The sequence below is a fragment of the Cetorhinus maximus genome, chromosome 18 (genome assembly GCF_964194155.1).
Source record: "Cetorhinus maximus chromosome 18, sCetMax3.hap1.1, whole genome shotgun sequence".
NCBI lineage: Eukaryota > Metazoa > Chordata > Chondrichthyes > Lamniformes > Cetorhinidae > Cetorhinus > Cetorhinus maximus.
The window spans coordinates 97,271,997-97,295,236 of record NC_135896.1 but is presented as its reverse complement, the minus strand read 5'-3'; the positions used below and the strand labels follow the sequence as shown (position 1 = coordinate 97,295,236).

Sequence of the window (23,240 nt, the reverse complement as noted above, 5' to 3'; positions counted from 1 at the left end):
GTGCTAATGTCTCAGGGACAAGGCAGCATCAGCCGCCATGCAAATAGGGCAGGAAAAACTATGGGCCCTTACAGTCTCCAAACGTGTCATCTTCTGAGCTTCACTTTCTTGCCCCTTGAATCATTAATGTCTTCATTGTTTCCTTTCAGAGAGAAGGCAAAAGCAGATATGGATCCAGGGCTCAATGCTGCCTTTCTCAGGGTTCTGACGCAATGGTGAAGGTGAAGAAGGGAGAGATGACTCTGTGTGCAGCTCCAGCAGGAGGGTCCTGGTTAAGCGAAGCCACAGCATGAACAGGAGGGTCAAGAGGAGAGGCCCAGACAACAGGGACGACTCACCAAACCTAAGGTTTATCATCCAAGAGTCTCCTATTTACAAATGAGCAAGGGGCAATGCTGTGCACGTCTGTGCTTGTCCCGAGCTCTGGTACATCACATATCCCACATTCTTCATGAAGACCTGACGCCATGTGGAGTTGAAGGGTATCTCCTGCCAGTGGCTTTGAAGGTGACCACTTTGGCCTCTGGTGCTTTCCAAGGGTCAACACGGAGGACCTGTGTGGCATCTCTCAGTCTGCAACACATCAATGCTTAAAGGAGGTCACAGATGCCCTTTACAGGAAGGCCCATCATTATGTCAGGTTTGCTCTGGATGAAGATAGCCAGGCTGTGAGATTCACTGGCTTTGTCACCATCTCAGGCTTCCCTAAAGTGCAGGGTGCAATATGTGCACTCATGTGGCTACATGGGCTCCATGGCACTAGGCCCTATTGTTTGTAAACCACAAGGGCTATCATTCCATCAAGGTACAACTGGTGTGTGATCACCAGAATCACATACTGCATGTTTGTGCACGGTACCCTGGGAGTTGCCATGACTCCTACGTCCTGAGTCACTCCCAGGTGCTTGAGATTTTCAAGGGGCCATTACGTCTGCAGGGATGTCTTCTTGGGGATAAGGGTACCCTCTGAAGCACTGGCTGATGACATCAGTGCGTTGACCTCAGAGTCGTTCCGAGGAGAGGTACAACGCTGTTCACAGCCCCACACGCTCCCTTATAGAGCAGACCACAGAGCTTCTGAAGATGCACTTCAGATGTTTGGACCACTCAGGTGGCTCACTCCAATACACTCCTGACAGGGTTTCCCACATCATCGTAGTGTGTTGCGCCCATCACAATCTGGCCAAGCAAAGAGGTGAACCCCTGCCAGAGGATCACTTGGAGGAGAATGAGAGCTCTTGGAGGATGATGATCCGGAGGCCCAATAACCTCAGGAGGCTGCTAAGGGTCAGTATGAGCTCAAATCATGCCATGGAGGAAGGAAGATGTGGGAGACGTGCCCGTGATACCTTAATCACTGACAAGTTCCAGGAAGAGTAAAGTCAAGTGAGGAAATATGGCCACGTCTCTCCTAGACCTCGATGCCATTTTCTTTCAACTCAGGGGATGTCCACCCAACAAGTCCGGCATTCACACTTGCCTCATGAGTCGCCAGACCACGATCTTTGTTTTGGTCCCTGGGGCCCTGTGAGTGAGCTCACTCTGTGAGCTGAGAGCCCACTTAGGAACAAGAGCGACGCGAGAGAAGACTTGAAGCTTTCGCCACCAACTAATGATGCAAATATCGCTGCGACTAAGATGTGGACATGCCTAGGGATCTTCTCCCGTGCATGTCTTTTCTTCAGCCACTACCACTGAGGAGACATGCTTGATTGTCAATGCTGATGAGCTGCCCTCACTCAAAGGTCTTCTTTGAGGAAGAGGGTTAAGAACGCTTACATCACGCACTTCCAATAAAGATTTAAACACATCTCCTTGACATCACACAAGGGCTGCAGATACTAGTTCAACTGAGGTTGAGATCACAGGAATGTGAATCTCAGTGGGACACTATCACTGAGTGGGAGGAAGGCTAAACCTCAAAATAAGAGGATTCCAAAATGCAAAATCACAACGCCTTCAGTTGACAGGAACATTCTCATAACCATCAAATTTTTTTTTTATTCTTTCACGGGATGTGGGCTTCGCTGGCTGGGCCAGCATTTATTGCCCATCCCTAGTTGCCCTTGAGAAGGTGGTGGTGAGCTGCCTTCTTGAACCGCTGCAGTCCATGTGGTCTAGGTACACCCACAGTGCTGTTAGGGAGGGAGTTCCAGTGACAGTGAAGGAACAGCAATATATTTCCAAGTCAGGATGGTGAGTGACTTGGAGGGGAAACTCTAGGTGGCGGTGACTCTTGTCCTTCTAGGTGGTAGTGGTCATGGGTTTGGAAGGTGCTGTGTAAGGAGCCTCAGTGAATTCCTGCAGTGCATCTTACAGATAGTACACACTGCTGCTACTGAGTGTCGGTGGTGGAGGGAGTGAATGTTTGTGGATGTGGTGCCAATCAAGTGGACTACTTTGTCCTGGACAGTGTCAAGCTTCTTGAGTGTTGTGTTAACAAAAGTGTTGTATTAGAAAAAGTGCAATTTAGCTACTTATCTAGCACATCTGTGACCCAAAAGAGACATAACCTTTTCTTAACTTTCCTAACTCTACCGCTATGTCTGGGTGCAGCCTTGACATCCACAGCAGAGGTGGAGGCAGCCTGCTGACTGCTACGTCCTGATGTTTGTGATAACCTTGGGGATATCCTTCAGTGACCTGAGGCCTGGAGCGCCCAGTATGATGAGGGTCACCTGCTCAGGGGCAGAAGCGCCCTCGGCGGCCTGAGAAGCTGGAGTGGATGGGGTCACAGGCAGAGGGGGCTGGGGGTGGCTGCACACCTTTGGAGGTGTGCTAAGAGGAGGCCCCCAGGGTGTCCGGCTGATACTTATCCTCCCTGTGGGTGTCCAAGTGCTCTGCCCTGACTCCTGAAGGGGATGGTGCACCTGTGATGGGAAGGGATGGAGCAGAGGTTGGGTGAGATTCAAGTCCCCTGTGTGTGGTGAGCCCTCCACGGAAGGGCCAGGGGATGGAGTGTGAGCAACATGACAGATGGGACTGTCCACCAATATTCATTACAAGCCTACCGACTCCTACAGCTACCTCGACTACAGCTCCTCACACCCCGCTTCCTGTAAGGACTCCATCCCATTCTCTCAGTTTCTTCGCCTCCGTCGCATCTGTTCTGATGATGCCACTTTCAAAAACAGTTCCTCTGACATGTCTTCCTTCTTCCTTGATCGAGGTTTTCCACCCATGGTGGTTGACAGGGCCCTCAACCGTGTCCGGCCCATCTCCCGTGCATCCGCCCTAACACCTTCCTCTCCCTCCCAGAACCATGATAGGGTCCCCCTTGACCTCACTTATCACCCCACCAGCCTCCGCATTCAAATGATCATCCTCCGCCATTTCCGCCAACTCCAGCATGATGCCACCACCAAACACATCTTCCCTTCACCCCCCCCTGGTGGCATTCCGTAGGGATCGTTCCCTCCGTGACACCCTGGTCCACTCCTCCATCACCCCCTACATCTCGACCCCCTCCCACGGCACCTTCCCATGCAACCGCAGAAGGTGCAACAACTGCCCCTTTAGTTCCCCCCTCCTCACCATCCAAGGGCCCAAACACTCCTTTCAAGTGAAGCAGCATTTCACTTGCACTTCCCTCAATTTAGTCTACTGCATTCACTGCTCCCAATGCGGTTTCCTCTACATTGGAGAGACCAAACGCAGACTGGGTTTCCGCTTTGCGGAACACCTTCGGTCTGTCCGCAAGTATGAACCAGACCTCCCTGTCGCTTGCTAGTTCAACACACCACCCTGCTCTCATGCCCACATGTCCGTCCTTGGCCTGCTGCATTGTTCCAGTGAAGCTCAACGCAAACTAGAGGAACAGCACCTCATCTTCCGACTAGGCACTTTACAGCCTTCCGGACTGAATATTGAGTTCAACAATTTTAGATCATGAACTCTCTCCTCCATCCCCACCCCCTTTCTGATCCCCCTTTTTTCCAATAATTTATATAGATTTTTCTTTTCCCACCTATTTCCATTATTTTTAAATGTATTTCCATTCATTGTTTTATCTCTACCTTTTAGCCTATTTTGATCCCTTTCCCCCCACCCCACCCCCACTAGGGCTATCTGTACCTTTATTATCACATTCCTTAGATAATATCACCAGCTTCAACACCTCTTTGTCCTTTTGTCTATGACATCTTTTGGTTATCTCCACCTATCACTGGCCCTCTATCCAGCTCTACCTGTCCCACCCCCCCTCCTTAAACCAGCTAATATTTCACCTTTTTTCTATTTTTCCTTAGTTCTGTTGAAGAGTCATACGGACTCGAAACTCGATCCTGTGTACCTCTCCGCAGATGATCCTGTGTACCTCTCCGCAGATGATCCTGTGTACCTCTCCGCAGATGATCCTGTGTACCTCTCCGCAGATGCTGTCAGACCTGCTGAGTTTTTCCAGGTATTTTTGTTTTTGTTTTGGATTTCTAGCATCCGCAGTTTTTTGCTTTTATGACAGATGGGATGGTGGTGATGTGAAAGTCTCAGTGAGAGAATGAGTGTTGATATGAGTGTCCCCCACTAATGGTTGCGTGAGACTTCTGAAGAGATAGCCAGGATGAGAGTTTGATATTGGAGGGAGTTGAAGGATGACTTACCCTGACAGAGCAGATGAGATCATTCATCCTCTTCCTGCATTGGGTGGCATTTCGGGCGTGGGTGCCAGCCGCGCTGACCTGCTCCACTACGGTGTCCCAGGCTGGAGAGGTGAAGCTGCTGTGCTTCCTGCAGCCTTCTCTGGGATAGAGCACTTGCCTGTGCGCCTGCACCCCTCATTCAATGGAGGGCCTGGTGCGTGAAGTGAGTCAGGAATGGCTCAGCCTAGCAGAACCTGCTTGCTGCCATGTGCACTTGCTGCCCACTTTGCCACGTTCCCACCCAGGAGTAAAAAGCTGTGACCGTTGATAGCCTAGGTTGACCAGGCCTTGTCATAAGGTGCTTTCTTTCATATTAATATTCACATTCCTATTTAACATTAGCTTTTTGGTTTCCCAGCATTCAGCACTACTGCAACTCCATTTTGAGGACATATTTAAGGCAATTTTTATTACCATTTTCTTACTGTTATAAACGGCTACATGGATACCACCATAATGGACATGACCGGTTGGACAGATATGAATGTGGGCAGTCCACTGCTTATAAACAAAACTAATTCCTCCTTAGACTTTCCTCCACCAAAACAGGCAGATTGAAAGACACTCCCAAAAGAATGCCCATATTTAGAATTTTGGCTGTTGAAATTGTAACCCTCAGAATTGGAAAACACTGAGGCCAAAAAATACAGAACATGCAAAAATTGGTGTGTATGTCCATATAAAACCCACTGTCACTGACAGACGTAAACAAAACAGTGCAGAAAAGAAAATGCCAAAAACCAGAACTCCAATGATCTAAATTTCAACAGCCCAGCACTGCCAATTACCTTTTGACAAGCTGTATGATTAGGGAACGTACCTTTACAGCACCACCTGTTTCAAATGAATGCTGGAGGCACTGTGCATACTCTCAGCAGGTATTCCAGAAATTTGTGGGAAATCCCAGGACAAGCCTGAGCTTAATATTCTAGCCTGGCCTGCTGCCAAAGACTTTTGAAAGATTTGCCTTAATGTTCTGTGTAGTGGTAAACTTTCCATCCCTCCCTTTCGGGATGGAATAGTTCGATTCAGCCAAACCGGTTGACATTGATATGTCAGTTCATCATGACCCAACAGAACTGTGCTTAAACAACACAAATTGGATCTGGTCCCTGAAAGACTTTATAAATAATGCTGTGATTAGTAATCTTAACCTCTAGGTGAAGGTCAGATATGAACTGAAGTCTAATAGGCCCCAGATTCTCTCTGAAAGAATAATAGACTGGAGTAAAATATATTTTTAATGTATTATTTAATGTTGGCTACTTTAAACAAAAGAATCCATTTAATTATACATCATGCTACAAATTACTTACCATCACAAACGAGTCAAGTTACAAAAACAAAAATATGTATCGTACAATTGTACATATATACATTCACTAAAAAGCACAACTACTTGCTTATTTTATATTTAAAAAGTTACTTAACAGAGCCTTAAAGCTCTTTGGGCCTTTAAGGGGTGATTCAATGTGAATTCAATGTGAATGGCATCATACTGTTTTTCATTTTAAATAACGATCTAAGTAAAATTACTGCTAACATCTTAATCTACATCTTGCTGATCTGATAATCTTAAATGTACACTTTAAGGTAAGTCTGAATATACAAGAGCCTCATAGTTTCCAAATTCCAATCTAATTTACTGCAATGCATACTCATTAATAACATTAGCTGATATAATTTGTAATACAAACAGAGTGAAGTGTTGGTTTATTGAGCTAATGGAATATATTTTGTGGCTGTTGTGTAGTTTATATTCAGAAAACAGACACAAAGTTACATTATTCAACTATGTACATCTCCCTTGGTTTTGTTGCAACACCCTGTGCTCTTACCCGAGTTGATGCAGGCAGATAAAAACCATGACGTTTGTTTTCTGTCAAAGCAAAGCTTTCAGCAGTTTAGACTGAGATTTATAACCATTTAATTCTAAAAGCTAAGGACAATTTCTTTATTGGTGCTGCATCAGCTTTGTGACTGGACCACAAGGTGTTTTCGATTACATTGATATAGGCATTGCAAACATTCATGGGTGCTTTTAGACTAAAATGCCAACTCAAAAAGTTTGTGGCTTGCATGAACTAGAAAAGTTTATAGCCAACCACCAGAGAGATGTATAACCTGCAATAATTAAACAGTGTGGTTTGGTTATAAACTGGTCAGTATAATCAAATATGTTGGGCATATCCTGGTTCAAAGTACAGTATTCATTTGTAGGAATTTGTGGATGAATATTTGAGTTATTGCTGAATGTGACGTATTTGGCTATTGCTACTGCACACTTCCTAAAACTCAAACTTAATCATTAACTCAGTACTGAATATGGCTACAACAATACAAAAGCAAAATGGTGAGGCTGCTGGAAATCGGAAATAAAATAAAAGAAAATGCTGGTGAAAGGTCATCAACCTGAAATGTTAACTCTGAATATGGCTATTTTGTTTGTGTGCATCAAGTGACTATAAATGCCCATAAAAATAAAAAGTGATCGTATATGTTAACTGAGCTTCCCTCACAATAGCTGTCAGGGCTAAAGCTGTGAAGCTTCTGAGTAATCCTGGGGATAACTTCAAGTCATTGTGATTCATCTTTGATGACTCAATTTTACCTGTAAGTTTTATCAAGTATTAGTACATAGTTCGAGAGGAATGCAATAGGTGGCTTTAGGTTGATAATTGGCCTTGTTAACATCTGAGCTTTAATAAAATCTTCATGACGATCCGTTATTTAGGAGGCTTAACACTTTTAAATGTATAGTATTTTCACATTTTCGCGAAGCTTTCTGGATGAAAGAAAAAAGTCCTTGTACTAACAGAGCACCTTATCATGTCTCTCCTGACGTTGCAAACACGTCTCATTGAATAAATTACTTTGAAATGCAGTTACTGTTGTTCTGTAGATGAGCATAGTGTGAAAATAGTTGTCCAAAAACTTCCTTGCCTAAAGGTGTATTGGTCACTGTGACCAGATCATTGCAGAACCCGATGTAACTACTTCAATTTAGTCTTTAACAATATAGTTTTCAGAATCTTTCATTATAACTGACACTAGATGTGTTGTGCAACATGATAGTATTGGCAACATCTTCTTTTCATCCACCAGGGAATTATTAGAACATATGCCGTGAATTCTTGTTGTATGAAATTTTTTAAAATGTTTTTTCTGGCAACTTCCATTTTAGAACAACAATTAAACATATTTTCTGTGTCAACTTTAATTTGTACTATCAAGAAATGTGGCTGTAATCCATTCAGTTAATTTAAAATAGCCACAAGCACATTTGAAATGGCTTTTAATCACATCTAAGTAAAACAAACTGGAGGAAATAACTTTTAGCGGAAGTATAAATGAGTGATGTTGGAGAGGCCACTTGTAATCCAATCTCCCAATTTTCATGAAAAGATGTATAATGGGCAGTAAATCTGATTGGTTGTTTCACACTAATGCAACAGTTAAGATTAACCCCATTATGTAACTCTAAAATGTTATTATTTCTAGCTTTCTTTAAAGTAATTAAATGCCCATCTGCTCCCAATCTCAACCTCCTGCTCAGGGGTGCACTTGATTCTTTATAAAGTTGGTGGTTTTTATTATTAAAAGTGTCTAGTGTTTGTAGTAATGCTTATTTCTACGTTTTCTAATTTAAAAACTAGATATCAGTTCTTCTTGATGAGAAAACACAGTTAAATAATGTGAAAATGTCCATCAATTTTCACCAAAAATCCTTCTATTTTGTTAACATTTTCTATAGATCCCAGTACTGTACAGAAATACTAGTTATGAACAGTCTACCAAATATTATAAATTTTACTCTTGCGTCAGTGAAGAGCTTCTTGGTTCCATAATCATATGCTTTCGGAATAAATCTAGTTGTTCGGTGAGAGCCTTGATCTCTTGCTGTGCCTCTAATAACTTTGTCTGCAGACTTGTGTTTTCAATGTGCAGCTTTTCTTTCTCTTCTCGAAGCAGAGTTTTTTCCTAAATCAGCAAAACAACAGAGAAGTTATCATTGCACATAAACCTTCCAGTGTTTGGAGTTAACAGATCATGTAGGGGATAAATATCCTCAAAAACTCCTTTTTCTGTCTGCATTGTATCTTGCTAACGATAAAGCTACAAATATTTTGAACAAAACAATGTTCCTGTTCCGATTCAGTTAGTGTTGAGTATATGACTGTAAATGAAGAGATGAGAGTCACAGGATTGCATAATAACATCAGGACCAAGATTACATTCTTGTATAATTTATTTTAACGGCCAAACAGTCAAACCTAAGTCAAATTTCAACTGACTTCTCCGCTCTTGTGAAACTTCACCCTAGCATTACACTTAAAGGGTTAAAGTGTGAGGACAGGCTGCATAAACCTGGCTTGTATTCCCTTGAGTTTGGAAGGTTGAAGGACAATCTAATAGAGGTATTTAAAATGATCAAGGGATTGGAAAGGCTAGATACAGAGCAACTATTTCCTCCGGTGGTGAAATCCCAGCACAAGATGGCACAGGCCTGGATTTTCACTCTCGGGTTGGGAGCGGAGTCGGGACATTTCTCAGCTTTGCAAATCCAACCTGGGAGAAAGTGGCCTGGAAGGTCGGATTTTCACTCCAGGGTGGCAGGACTCCCTGGGAGTCGGACCCACTGCATCTGGAATGAGTGCAGAGGATGCTGGGTACAAAGGTGGGCTGGGCAGCAGGCCTGCCTCAGTGCATCGGCACTGCATCAGCCCTTAAGCCCCCTCACAGCCCCACACACTCCCCATGCCCTATCCATGCCAACATGACCTCATGCACTCCATTCTACCCCCTGCCCACCTCCATGGCCCTTTAGAGCCCTCTATGCCAACCTAGTGCCAACTTAGTGCCAACTCATGCCAACCTATGCCCCCACACCCACCACTCTTTGCTCTTACACCCACCATGCCAACTCACCCAGTATCCACTATGGGTAGACCTCAGGACCCATGCAGAGATTTAAAAATGTTCCAAGCTTGGAATTTTATGGCAGCGGGATTTTACGTTACCACCGAAGTTAATGAAGTTTAGAATGGCTTGCTGCATTTTACAGCCCTGTCGCCGCCTCAGCTATTGTACAAGTGTCTACTGCAAACCTTATTTTTTAAAAGGCACTCTCACTCATAAAAACCCATTTGCTACATTTACATTCCTTCAACTACATTATCCCTTATAACAACAAACATTTTATTCAATTGCATATTCCCTTATTTAAAAAAAGCATTGGAATTCAAAGTCCCATTTCCAAGAGCCCATAAACACTTCGAGCTTTTAATCGAACTATGAAACGGCAGGCACCCTACTCTGATTATGGACAGTTGTGAAAATAGTCCTGCACTAATCCAGTAATGGTAACCCTAAGGCTTATGCCAACAGGTAGAGTGAAATAGCAAGCAATAATTTTTTTAACACTCCAGCAAATATTTTTTTCAAAGTGTTAAAAGGCAGGAGTTTTAAATGCCTTGACAGCTCCCTTTGACAGTTCATCTTGATACTTTTTACAGTTCTTTTTGACAGGTCCAATGAGCTTATGCACTTTTTACGTGTATTCATGCCTACTTTCAGCAATCCCAAAGGACACCTTACCTCTTCCAAAGGGTACCTAACTTCTCCCCAAGGGCATCTGGCCCCACTCCCCCCAAAGGTGTTGCAGGACTTTACCTCTTCAAAAGGTTACCCCTGGTTATCCAAACAAATCCACAAAGTTCAGACCTGCTCCTACCCGGTCTAATATGCGCACTTCAGGTTTCAGACACCTTCCCCATCAAACACACACAAGTGGAGGCAGTTGCTGATTTCTATGGGCAGCTACTCCGAGAAACACCAATCCCGATCTGAACCCAATCATGCCCCCATGAAAATGGCAGGTGACGTGTTCGGCGATGGGACTTCCAGATTCAGGCCTCTTCTGCCATTTTTGCAATGACATAGAGGCTCTCCATTGTTGTGAGAATCCAGGCCATAATCTTAAAATTGGAGAGGCCTTTTAGGGGTGATATCAGGAATCACTTTTCCACTGAAAAGGATTGTAGAAATCGGGAATTCGCACTATAAAAGACTGAATGCTGGATCAATTTAAATTTTCAAGGCAAGTTGTCAGGTTTTTAGGATAAATGAATGTGGAATAAAGGCAGGTAAATGGAGTTAGGATACAGATCAACTACAATCTAATCGAATGTATCTTCAAATTTTTTTCTCCACAAAATTACTGGTAAGTGCCTCACATATGGAAAGTAAATATTAAACGGAATGGGGCACCCTGATGGCTGTGTTGGTTAATACATGGCCTACTTCAAAATGGGCCAGGTAGATCACTGATTGTATCCTCAACTGTCCTTAGGTAGGTGTCTTTAGTAGGGTTATTAGAATTGGCGTTAATGCTCGAAGGCCAGGGAGAGTCCCCATGTATGATTCTAGTCACTTACTTCTGCTGGAAAGAGGGCAAATGTGGATTTTAGGTGACCACAGGAGTGCGCTCATCTCCAATGCCCCATGGTCTGAATAGCCTGACATTGCTGGCTGTCTACGTATGCATATGAGGGATAGCCATTTGGTTGAGGCACGGAGTCTGGTTGACATGTATCTATGCCTAATAAGGGTGTTTATCCAGTGATTAACTGAATCTGGCCAAGAGAAATCCCAGGTTTGATGCAGAGTCTCTGTATAGTTATTTGTGGCAATGGTGGGGAGCTGGGGCAATAACAAGGTGCAGCAATTGTCCCCAGCACCCACATATCAGGGAAAGGAAAAACTGGTCACAGTTTTTGCTTCTGCTCACTAGCCAGTAACACCCAAATTAAATCTCCACATGTTCTCAATGTCTACCAATTATTTCACATTTACTTTGTGATATGCTCAAAGGTGTTAGTCTGCAGCTGTGTGATTGGAGTGCATTAGCAGATAGTAACCTTTGCTAATGTGAAGCTATAACTGGGCTCTTTAATAATTTACTTTGTGAAGCTGCTTTATTAAAGAAGCAAAGTACAAGATAAATAAATGTAAAAAAAAAGCCATAATTTACTGTACTTAAAAAGGAAGAAAAGCCAATGAGGAGGAAAAGGAACATTTGTTCAAAGTATTCCCTCATCATCTGTTCCTAGCTACTACATGTTTCCAGTCAATTGGCTCCCATACTAGTTTGAAGTGGCCACATGTTGGTGCTGCTCCAGGAAACACTGCCTTCTCCAGGTTAATGACATCCCTGGATTAGCCTGTTGCCTCTGAAGTTTGTTTTTCAAGTATTGTTTTAGATATAACAGTTGAGGTTTATTTTTAACAATATGATTTTTCAAAACAATGGGGTACTTTAAACAAAACATATTATCCAGACTTTATTCTGCCTTTTAAGTGCCTATTACAATGCTCAACTGTGATAAATGCTCTAAAAAAATTGGGTTCGTACCTTTTCTAGTTGATAGAGTCGATGCTCCTTGCTAAAGTCATCACCTTTAGGTTTGTGAAAGGATGCCATGTTTTCCCATTTTACACAGGGTCTTCTGCGAGCTGGAATGGGACTTGGGCACAATGGAAGTATGTTTGGAGATAGCAGAGACGTGTCTGATGTCTTCATTCTTCCCAAAGAAGTCGCTTGATTCCCTGAATTATCTGTGTCTAAGCCAGAGGCGTCAGTCTGTGAGGCCTTATCCATTACAATAGGCTTCAACCTTACTGAGATCTTCTGTGCTGAGCCCCCCATTAGTACAATAGTGCGGTCTTTGCGTTCAGAATTGTCATTCACTTCCTCATTGAAGTATGTAAATGGTCCATCCTCATTTCCTGCAAAACGGTGAACATGAAAGGCGTAAGAAAAATTTTAAATAAGTGATTGAGATGTAGGATGTATGAACAGCAAGTAAACCTCTTTATTATCAAATGCATCGTTTCCAGGGGGTAAGTGACCTGGTTGGGTGTCCATTTTGGAAAAGAGAAGGTAGGGATTACATTGTGTACTGGATACAGCACAGACTATGGGCCCTGTAGTACTGAAGACTTGTGCTCCAGAACTTAGTCAAACTATCCCAGTGCAGCGACAACACAGGGAACTACCTCCACAAAAAGCAGGACAAATCCAATCCAGCCACTCACTGCCCCATCAGTCTACTCTCAATCAACAGCAAAGTGACTGAACGTATTGTTGACAGTGCTATCAAGCGGCACTTAGTCAGCAGTAACCTGCTCACCACTGTTCAGTTTGGGTTCTGCCAGAACAACTTGGCTCCTGACCTTATTACAGCCTTGGTCCAAATATGAACAAAGGAGCAGAATTCAAGAGGTGAGGAAAGTATGATTGCCCTTGACATTTGACTGAGTGAGCCATCAAGGAGCCTAGAAAAACTGATGTCAATAGAAATCAGGGGAAAGTTCTCCATTGGTAGGAGTTAGACCTAGCACAAAGGAAGTTTGTCACTGTTAAAAGCCAATCATCTCAACCCTAGGATATCACTGCAGGAGTTCCTCAGGGTAGTGTCCTAGGCCCAACCAGCTTCAGCTGCTTCATCAATGACTTACCTTCCAACATAAGGTGAATGTGGGCATGTTTGCTGATGATTGCACAGTCTTCACTACATTTGTAACTCCTCATGCCTATATGCAGCAACACCTTGACAATATTCAGGCTTGAGCTGATAAGAGGCAAGTAACATTCACACCATACAAGTGCCAAGAAATAACCATCTTCAACAAGACTGAATCTAACCATTTCTCCTTGACATTCAGTGGCATTACCATCACTAAATTTCCCCTCATCAACATCCTGGGAGTTACCATCGACCAGAAACTGAACTGCACTAGCCATATAAATACTGTGTTTACAAGAGTAGGTCAGAGATTGGAATTCTGCAACAAACAACTCACCTTTTGACTCCCAAGACCTGTCCACCAACCACAAGGCACAAGTGAGGAGTGTGATGGAATACTCTCCACTTACCTGGATAGGTGCAGCTCCAACAACACTTAAGAAGCTTGACACCGTCCAGGACAAAACAGCTCACGTGGTCAGCACCCCATCCACCACCTTAAACATTTACACTCTACCACAGCTGCACAGTGGCAGCTGTGTGTACCATCTACAAGATACGCTACAACAACTCAGCAAGGTTCCTTTGCCAGCACCTTCCAAACCTGTGACTTCTCACACCTAAAAGAACAAGGGCAGCATTCACATGGGAATACCACCACCTCTAAGCAATGCACCACCCTGACTTGGAACTATTTTGCTGAACTTCACTGTTGCAGGGTCAAATGCTGGACCTTTCTTCCCAACAGCATATATCAATATTGATATTTAATGGCAGAGCTATTATCCAGCATTCACCGCAAGGCAGAGTGTAACTTATTTTCAAAACATGGGCTGCAGTGGTTCAAGAAAGCAGCTCACCACCATCTGCTCAAGGGCAATTAGAATGAAGAATAAATGCTGGCCTTGCCAGTGATGCACACATCCCAAGAATGAATAAAAGGGGGTATCAGATTTGTGCAGCTCTTTCACAACCCTTTTGGTATTTGGAGCTTTGTTTTAACTGCTTTATGCTATTAACATCCCAACAATCTCAAGATTGTTAGTGTTCAAATGCAGAATAACAAAAGGATTTTTAGCATGATTAATTCTGTACATATTCAGATATTACACAAAACTCAGTTGTATAAAATACTCTAGTATTCATTTGCTGGCTGAAATCCGTTATCTGTCGTCAGTTTTGATGGTGGTCAGATTTGACTAGTCAACAACTGCATTATTATTGTAGCATTCAGCTAGCAGGATGGTAAAAGACCAACTAGATCAACCTTGGTCTTTTCTTGTCCAGCAATTGCTATGTTCCTATATTAAAAAAGTAGTATCTATGAACTAGGAATTAGAATTAGTAGTGGTGAAGATGCTGTCCTTTCACTTTTGTTCATAACATATGAGATAAAGGTCTTAAATCTGCAAATTTGTTGTGTCTCAAGCTATTATCTCTATTGCTCACTGAACTATAAATTTGGACAACTATTGAAGAGCAATTCTATCTAGTACTACGGCAGCGCAGGGAACTGGGATGTCTATACATGACTAACATGGACTGATTAGAGAGGGCTCCTGCTGCCTTTCTAATACCGCCCAGGTTCACCAAAGGAGGCTGCATTTCTGCAGAGGAGCATTACATTACATGCTTCTCCAAATCAGGAGGGAAAATCAGACTGTGGAAAATAATCACTTTCATACATTTCATAGAAGCTAATTTCAGAATGGCACTGACAGAGATCTCGGAGCAAGTCACCCACAAGCTCGTCTTCTTGGCTGGTACTAGTTTGTGGTCTGGAAGGGCCAAGAAGGGCAGAGATACTCTTAAAATTATACGCTAGATTACTCTTAGATAATTTCAAAAGATAATTTAAAACCTAACAAAATGGAAAATAATATCCAGAAAGATGTTTGCTTCTTATCTTCTGTACAATACCCACCAGTAAAGCCTTCTCAAGCATTTTTTGTAGGTGGTTAACAAAGGAAAGCACTTACATGCTGTCAAGTACCAGGAATAATCAGTACTCAAAGTTATGCATTTTTATCCGAATCAATGTTTAATTTTTTTTTATCCTCACTATGTTAATGTTGAGAAATGGTTATGATTCTTTTAAAAAAGTCTAGTAGTACAATGCTGTGGAAAGTATAATATTACCAGTGTTGTGGCCTTTGGTTCCTGTAGGGCAGAGTGCAGTGGGAGTGGAGCTTGATGTTGGACTGGTATCTGTAGTCTTGGGTTTATTTTTGCATTCCAGGACCACAAGATCTCGACACTGTTTGTGGCAGTTCATGCCGCAATCTGTAAACAGAGAAGGAAGCTATATGACATCAGCACAAACTCACTAGAACTTGCTTGCAAAGAGGTTGGGAATAGGGATAGGAATATGGCACTGTGTTAAAATGTTCTGGAACAGATGCACGTGAAAGATTTACTATAGTGATAAATTCTCACTCTTTCCTGCTCAGTAGGATTTATTTTTTGCAAAGCCCGATGTGTTGCTTTGAGCAGCTACAGGAACACAAAATGGTTCCTCTGGCTCTATCATGGTAGTTGTAATAATGTTGCCCCGTACCATGCTGTACAATTTTAGAACAAAACTTTAGAATTTTTTCTAAACTTAAATGTTCAGTATTGCTTTTCAGATGATCTACTAGTTAATTTACAGGCAATTCCTCATAATATCAGTGCTTATAACCTCATTGTCCTTGCATAAACATACTTTTGGGAGTGATATTGGATCTTTTTTTATCTTAAAGCCCAACCCCATGCCTTTGTGAATGTAGAAGTACTTGTAAAGAAAGCACTTCTACAAGATGTTGTGAAAACATTACTAGGGTTTATTTTTACATACTAACTGCTATCTGGCCTCTCCATTGACTTTGCAGCCTGGATTATCTGTTAACATCCTGTTGAGTGCATTAATTGATGGCTCTGAGTCACACAATTTAGGAATTGGTTTGAGACTGCGTAATCTTACTTTACATGGGACTTTTTCAGACAACAGTGAAAGACTTTCATCCCATCAGTCTGGTCTGCGATGCAGATTCCTAACGCTGAGATGAAAAGACTGTTCTAAATATACACCAGCACGAGCATATATTTTGATTTCCCTCCCCCCGCCACCCCAAGTGATCTTAAGCCAACATTTTCAGCATCTCTGTGATCAGTTTGGTCAAATTTTGTTTGACCCAATCACTCAAATTGTTGCATCTAAATGGCCCAGTTAAGGAACTGTTCACATTCAAAGGCAAAGGAGAGATATAAGCTGGATATAGCTGGCCTGGGAAAAAGTGAATGGTAGAAAACCCACCCTTTCTAAATAAAAGATCACTATTCAAGTCATCAGCCAGCCTAACTGTCTTTTTAAAACCTTTGCAATAGTTTTTTTTTTAAATTATAATTTCATTAATGAAACAGAAATCCTGCTTTAAGGAGCCTTTTAATGTTTGGTAATTAGGGTTTACATTAAGTTGTTGTTTAACACATCAAGCATGAATTGTGCGGCTGGCTTGAGTTTTGAGATATTGCTGACAACATTGAAGATTGTGGTAAGATTATGGTCACCAATTCTTATTATGTATGCTTTGAGTGAATGTTTAATACTGTTTTAAGCATTTACAAGTTGTACCTCGTTTGATTTCAATATGTTCTGAAACAAAATTCAGTTTTCTGGAGGAACATCAGCTAGAAACAATCTGGATTATGTGTTCCAGCAAATCTAATAACTCGGTATTAAGAACATTGGATATTATAAATAGAATTTGTATAATTGTTTGTAATTGTAAATCCATTAATCTAGCAATTTCACTGATCCATCTGAGTTGGTTTACCACAAGTATGATATAAAATTAATAAAACTTCTTCGGCATAATTGAGACTTTAAAAAAAAAAATGTCATTTACCTCTGCATCTGTACCCTTGTTTTATAACGCCCCAGATCTAAGAAGGAAAAAAGTGGATATCATTTTACTTTTGAAAATATTGCAATTTCACAGAACTGAGAGTCTTTAATTTTTATCAGAAAATTGATGACGATAAGAGTTTTGAAAAATTTGATCTTGGAATGTGGCCACAAGCATATATTGCCCATTCTTATTTACTCCGAGGGTATTAAACATGAAATATAGTGAGTGAGACTGGAGGCCTGAAAGGATGGAGTTGGTAGCTTTCCTTTCCCGAAGGTCAGCCAGTTGGTTTACATAGCAGTCTGGCAGCTCTCCTGATCATTTTTAGGTGCTAACCAACAAATTACCAGATTTATTCAATTCAATTTCCCTACTTGCCATGGTGAGATTTAGCCTCTGGGTTTCTAGTTCAGCAGCACCACCGATAGATTACCGTACCCATTACACAATGGAATAGAAAAGCTACACTTTATTACTTCTTTGGCTACATTCATATCAAATATTTATTGTAAATTTTTCAATAATCAAGAGTGACTACTGTACATCTGATCCTGTGACATCTTACAAGCTGGGAGACCATACAGTAGATGAAAGCGACTTACAAATCCAGCACAGTTGTCGCAGAAAGTTGGTTTCAGATATGTGGTCTCCTGGAAATTATGGAGAAAGCCTAGGACTGACTTTGAGAAGATAGAGCTGGACCTCATGAAGTAGGCTGTAATTTCTTCTCTGCTTATTAGTCCTTCACTGTAAAATGAGAATCGTTCATTGCTAAAGGCCTTGTACAAATGTGGAATGACAAGAGGTCTGTAAAAACTATTCTGTTAAAAGTGGTAGTGGATAGAGAATAGGTCATCATTTCAGTCTTTACTATCTATTACTTAATAGAAAATTATAAATCATTTACTCTGCAGTGATCACTACACATTATGTTATACATAACATTTTAAATAATTCACAAGTGACAGCAATGTTGGTACAATACTGAATATAATCAAACAATTTTTCCATGGGCAAACCTATAATTTAGCAACTGTTTGTGCTCATACTCAGAAAGCACCCAGTGTTGTCTGCTGATGATTTTGATTTACTCTAGGGAGGTATTAGTTATGTACTTCAAATATCATATACTATATGTTCTTTTATGAGAGATAGGACCATTGGTTGCATTTATAACTTAGGCTTTCATGACTGCAGTCACCACCAGTTTCAATGGATGCAGTGTAATATGAATGAGGTGATGCTAGCACCTTGGTGGCAATGGAGTGCTGTTTTATGCCTTCTGTGGTGATGGAGGTACAGTGTCATTGGTAGGAAACATAAGCACACTGACTGCTGCACATTGATATGGCTCCTGGTCATGGGTGGACTTCAATTTTGCACTGCCCATAAGGCCAGAAATGTCGTTTTTGCCATGTCAGCCTGCATAGTTCTTCCTCCAAAACTGACAAATGTCTGCAGCCCAAAAGAGTATCATGCCTTTTCAACAGTGGCTCATGCATTGTAAATGGGCTATGTTCTAGGACACAACATTTTGGGAGCTGCATCAAGAGGTACTTCTGCACTGCAAAGAGAGCATTAAAAAATCCCTTCAAATGCATTTCTGACGGCAAGAGTCTTTGCAGTGATGATTTGCTTACTGATAACATCTTTAAAATACATATTTAAATATTTTCTGTCAGATATATTCCTATTTCAGCAATGCCAAATAAAAGGGAATGGCTTTGTTATTAGACTAATAAACGATGCACGAGTACAGAACATTCCGCTGTCGGTGGTGTATTTCAAAATCTTTTTTCTCTGGTGTCAAGCATTACAATTACAAGCCTATGACTAATGTGCCCTGCAAAATATCCTATCCTCTAGTGTGTATAATGAGTTGATTCATGTTAACTAGTCAACTAGTCCTTTGTTAATTTAGTATGTCTTTTTGTTGCTTTGCAGATAAATTGGTTCATTTTTGTGGGGTTAGAATCTTCTGTAGCAGAGTTGATATGATTGGTGAGTTGTATCTATACTTGTGATTTTTAAGAACTGATACTTTGTCATTTAGTGCTCCATAACATTACAGAAAGGACCATATACATAAATCATCTCAATTTCAGCATTTTATATGTTCAAGCATAACCAATTTAGGAATAACTACAGGAATGGAGAGACTAAAGAAGCTGGCATTGTTTTCTTTAGGACAGAGAAGGTTAAGGGGAGATTTAATAGAGGTCTTCAAAATCCTGAAGAGTTTGATAAGTAGTCAGGGAAAAAAATGTTTCCACCGATAGGAAAGTCAATAACCAGAGGGACACGTTTAAGTTAATTGACAAAAGCACCAGTGGGGGAACTGAAGAGATAGAAACAGAAAATGCTGAAAATATTCAGCAGGTCAGGCAGCATCTGTGGTGAGAGAAAAAGAGTTAATGGCCGGGATTTTCCGTGCCCACCGTCATCAGGCGTGTTCAGTGGTGTAAGCGGACAATATGGCACGATCAGTTTCATGACGATGTGAAACCAGTTTGTGATCGTGTTTCCTGCCATCGGACATCAGGAACCTCATTGTGATACATTTGCATATCATTATTAGGCCTGCCCACCAGAAACATCCACCCCGCCCCCGCACCAGATCGTCCGCCCATGTCAGCAGGCTGCCCTGTGGTTAAATGTAGTGCACAAGCATTCAGGTTTGGGGCGGGCGAGGGAAGTGGCCATGCATTAGAGACGCCTGATATAAAGTGACCATTCCTCTGCAACTCACACAATTCAGGTGCAGCCATTGATATGATTGGAGTCGGGCTTCTAGCTTATCTACCCACTCAAGCAATGCAGAGGCATCAAAGTACCACTAAGTGCTCCACAGCTTTTCACCCCTCGAGCACAGACTGCAAAGTAATCAGCGTTTTACTGGACTGCAGAACAGTTGGACAACTCCACACATTGTACAATCTCCTCGCTAAAGTTGGCCATGGAGCAGTCACTGCTGGAGGTGCTCACAGCCCCTTGCAATGTCAGCATCCCGATTTGGACCAGTCTCCCCCATGGTTCAAGCTAACAGTGCAGCCTTGCAGTGCGGGTTAGGAGAATGCCTGTGTCTGAGCTGAGAGCATAGCATGCAGTCCAGTGGGCAAAGCTGCTGCCAATTGGTCAGGAGAATTGGGGTGGAGGAGGGTGGGGTTTCGGGCAGCCATGTAGCACAGTAATCTCTAGCCATCCAAGTGGTGGCCAGCGCTCTCCAGGATGCGTTAAAAGGTCTTCACACTTAACCAGGACGGGTTCTTAGTACACCCATGCTAACCACATGTCTCTCTCTTTCATCCTTCAGGAGGACTACATCAGGATCATGGAGCCTAGAGAACTCGCTCTATGGCTCGTGACGTACAGAGAGCAAAGACAATGGATGAGAGAGCAACTGAGGCTTCTGGCTGCTCAGGAGGAGGAGCAGCAATCTCAGGAAGAAGTGGCAGCTGGGGCTCCCACACACAACATCAAAGAGCCACAGCAAGCCATTGCTGGTTGGCGCTTAGTGACAATAGGTCTATAGGTGCCACTTTTCATCCCTGCAAATAACCGAGGACCAGTGTCGCTGAAGACTGCACATGTCTATGGAACTGGTCAGTTATATCTGCCACCTGCTGCAGGATTTGACCACATGGAAGCATGGAGGGCATCCACTGCCAGTGGCTGTGAAAGTGACAGAGGCGCTCAATGTTTACACCTGTGGCTCATTTCAGGGCTCTATGGGTGACCTCTGTGGGATATCACAAGCCTCCAACCACAAATGCATCCATGAGGTCATGGATGCCATCTTCTTGAGGGCCACACAACTTTGTGCATTTCGCCCGGGACCAGGACAGCCAGGATGCAAGAGCGATTAGATTTACCCAGATCTCAGGTTTCCCACAGGTGCAGGGTCCCATTGACTCCACTCACATGGCGCTCAGGTCTCCGTCACAACACACGCTCACCTCTATCAACTGTAAGGGCTTCCATTCGCTGAATGTGCAGCTGGTGTGCGACCACCAGAAACGCATCCTGCAGGTCTGTGCACGGTTTCCAGGGAGTGTGCAAAACTCCTACATCCTCAGTTGGCCACAGATCCCTGGAGTCTTCCAGGGTCCACAGAGACTTCAGTGAAGGCTCTTTGTGGACAAGGGCTACCCGCAGAGGACGTGGCTGATGACACCAATGCGTCAGTCACACACAGCAGCAGAGCGAAGGTATAATGAGGCTCATGCTGCAACTCGCAACTTGGTGGAGCAGAGCATCGGGATGCTGAAGATGAGGTTCCGGTGCCTGGACCAGTCTTGTGGACCCCTGCAATATAGTCCACAGAAGGTGTCACGCATCATTGTCATTTGCTGCGCCCTTTACAACCTGGCACTGCCAACGGGGAGAGGAGCTGGCTGAGGAGGAGATGGAGGAGCTGGAGGTCTCCTCGGATGAGGAGGACACCGAGGAGGGTGAGGGTGAGGAGGTCCTCAAAGGCGACAATAATGGCGATGAGGCCCACGCACTGGCCAGATGAAGCAGGCACACTTGGAGGCCCTCATAGCTGCTAGCTTTGTGGAGGATGATGCCAATATGCAGTGAGGCGACCCCATAGATCCTCACATTGCATCTGTGAGCCTTTGACTCCAATCTGGCTTAGGGCAGCACACATACCCTCTGTGATAATGTTCCTGTCATGGAGACGCAGTGGAGGCCTTAATAGTCGCTCGATTGCAGGAGGATGATGACGACATGCAGTGAAGACACTCCATCGATCTTCACATAGCCCCTGAAAATGTCTGACTCCTGTCTGGCTGAGGACAGCTCGCTTGCGCTCTGTGATCAGGGTCATATCATAGAGACGCAGCCATGAAACTTTAAAAGCACCTGATCCTTTGTCAGCCTTCAGCACCTGACCCCTTCAGGAGCACAGCGTTACTGGTCACAGATGCTGAAGAGATGGAGGTCAGCCCCACCTTATAGGTGCTGAGAGCACACAGAGAGAATGGGAGAACTCTATGGTGCCTGCCCACTACATTCTGGCAGCAATAACCAGCACCGCCGAGGTGCAGGCATCAGTAATATGTCCAGGGAGTGTGAGGCCGGACCTTCATTTTGGTCTGAAGGCTGCACAGAGCACAGGGAAAAGGCCCTGGACTGAGACACCTGCCTTTATCTTGTGCAGAAAGGTTTCACATCTGAGTGACAAGAACACTGCTCATTAGAACAAGGAGCCATAGGCAGAGAGACGTTCTTGGGAGTTTATTGACAATAGTGAACACTATGTACAAGTGATTAACACCCGTGCCCAGGCTGTGCAACTACATCTTCTTAACTTTCCTAACCTTGCCGCTATGTCTTGGTGCTCCCTGGCCATCCACAGCAGAGGTGGAGGTAGCCTGCAGACAGTTACGCCCTGTCTGTGACGACCTTGGCAGGTGTCCTCTGGAGGGCCGAGACCTGGAGGGCCCCGATCTGCTGTGGGGGTCCTGCTGTGTGGCAGTGACACCCTCCTTGACTTATGGAGCTGGAGCTGCTGAGGTCACAAGAAGAGGGGATTCGGATGGGCCGGTCACTCCCAGAGTCGCATGGATGGATGGCCCCGGAGTGTGCACCTGCTGATCCTCCTCTCTATGGGTGCCCGCGGGCCCCTGCCTGACTCCTTAAGAAGGTGTAGCTGGAGTGAGATCGAGCTGCCCCGCACCCCTCTTGTGTACACACTGTTGGAGGCCAACTATGGCATCTGCGATGGAGTTGAGCCCGCGCAGAAGCGCAGGAACAACGTCCTGGACCAAGGTCTCCATGGTGACCACCATCCTACCAGTGTTGACCCCAGTGTGTCAGCTTGCTGGCGCTATTACCGCAGCCTGAAGGTGGATGGACTCCTCCATTGTGCCTTTCAATCTGAGGAGTGCAGCGGACATCCCTTCCTGATGTTCCCGAGCTTGCCTTTGCAGCTCCAGCAACTGTGGCATGACCGAGTCCAGAGGCTCATCATCTGACTCAGACTCAGCAAATTTATGGCCTTCAGCAGTCCTCTGAGAGCCGGTCACCTGGGAAGTCCCTGTTGCTGCCTGCTGTAGATCAGACAGTGCGATGTGCTCACCAGATTGTGATTCTGAGGCTATTCTAAAGCTAGGTCCCACTGAGGTGTGTGTCTCTGCGCTGGTGGAGGGTGTGGGTGAGCGCTGTGACGGGACTTAAAG

The 23,240-nt window shown here is 43.6% G+C and overlaps 1 protein-coding gene across 1 annotated transcript in view; it reads right to left on the bottom strand.

Moving 5' to 3' along the window:
- Positions 1-5,872: 5,872 nt before the first annotated feature.
- The window catches only part of LOC144693388 (RAS guanyl-releasing protein 1-like), an 89,558-nt gene continuing 72,190 nt past the window's right edge, over positions 5,873-23,240 (bottom strand). The window contains exons 13-17 of the mRNA XM_078563252.1: positions 17,658-17,802; positions 17,053-17,089; positions 15,305-15,448; positions 12,052-12,425; positions 5,873-8,618 (exon numbers count right to left, since the gene is read on the bottom strand). Coding sequence (XP_078419378.1) covers positions 8,448-8,618; positions 12,052-12,425; positions 15,305-15,448; positions 17,053-17,089; positions 17,658-17,802 — 871 coding nt within the window. The 3' untranslated portion in view covers positions 5,873-8,447. The remainder of the gene's footprint in view (positions 8,619-12,051; positions 12,426-15,304; positions 15,449-17,052; positions 17,090-17,657; positions 17,803-23,240) is intronic.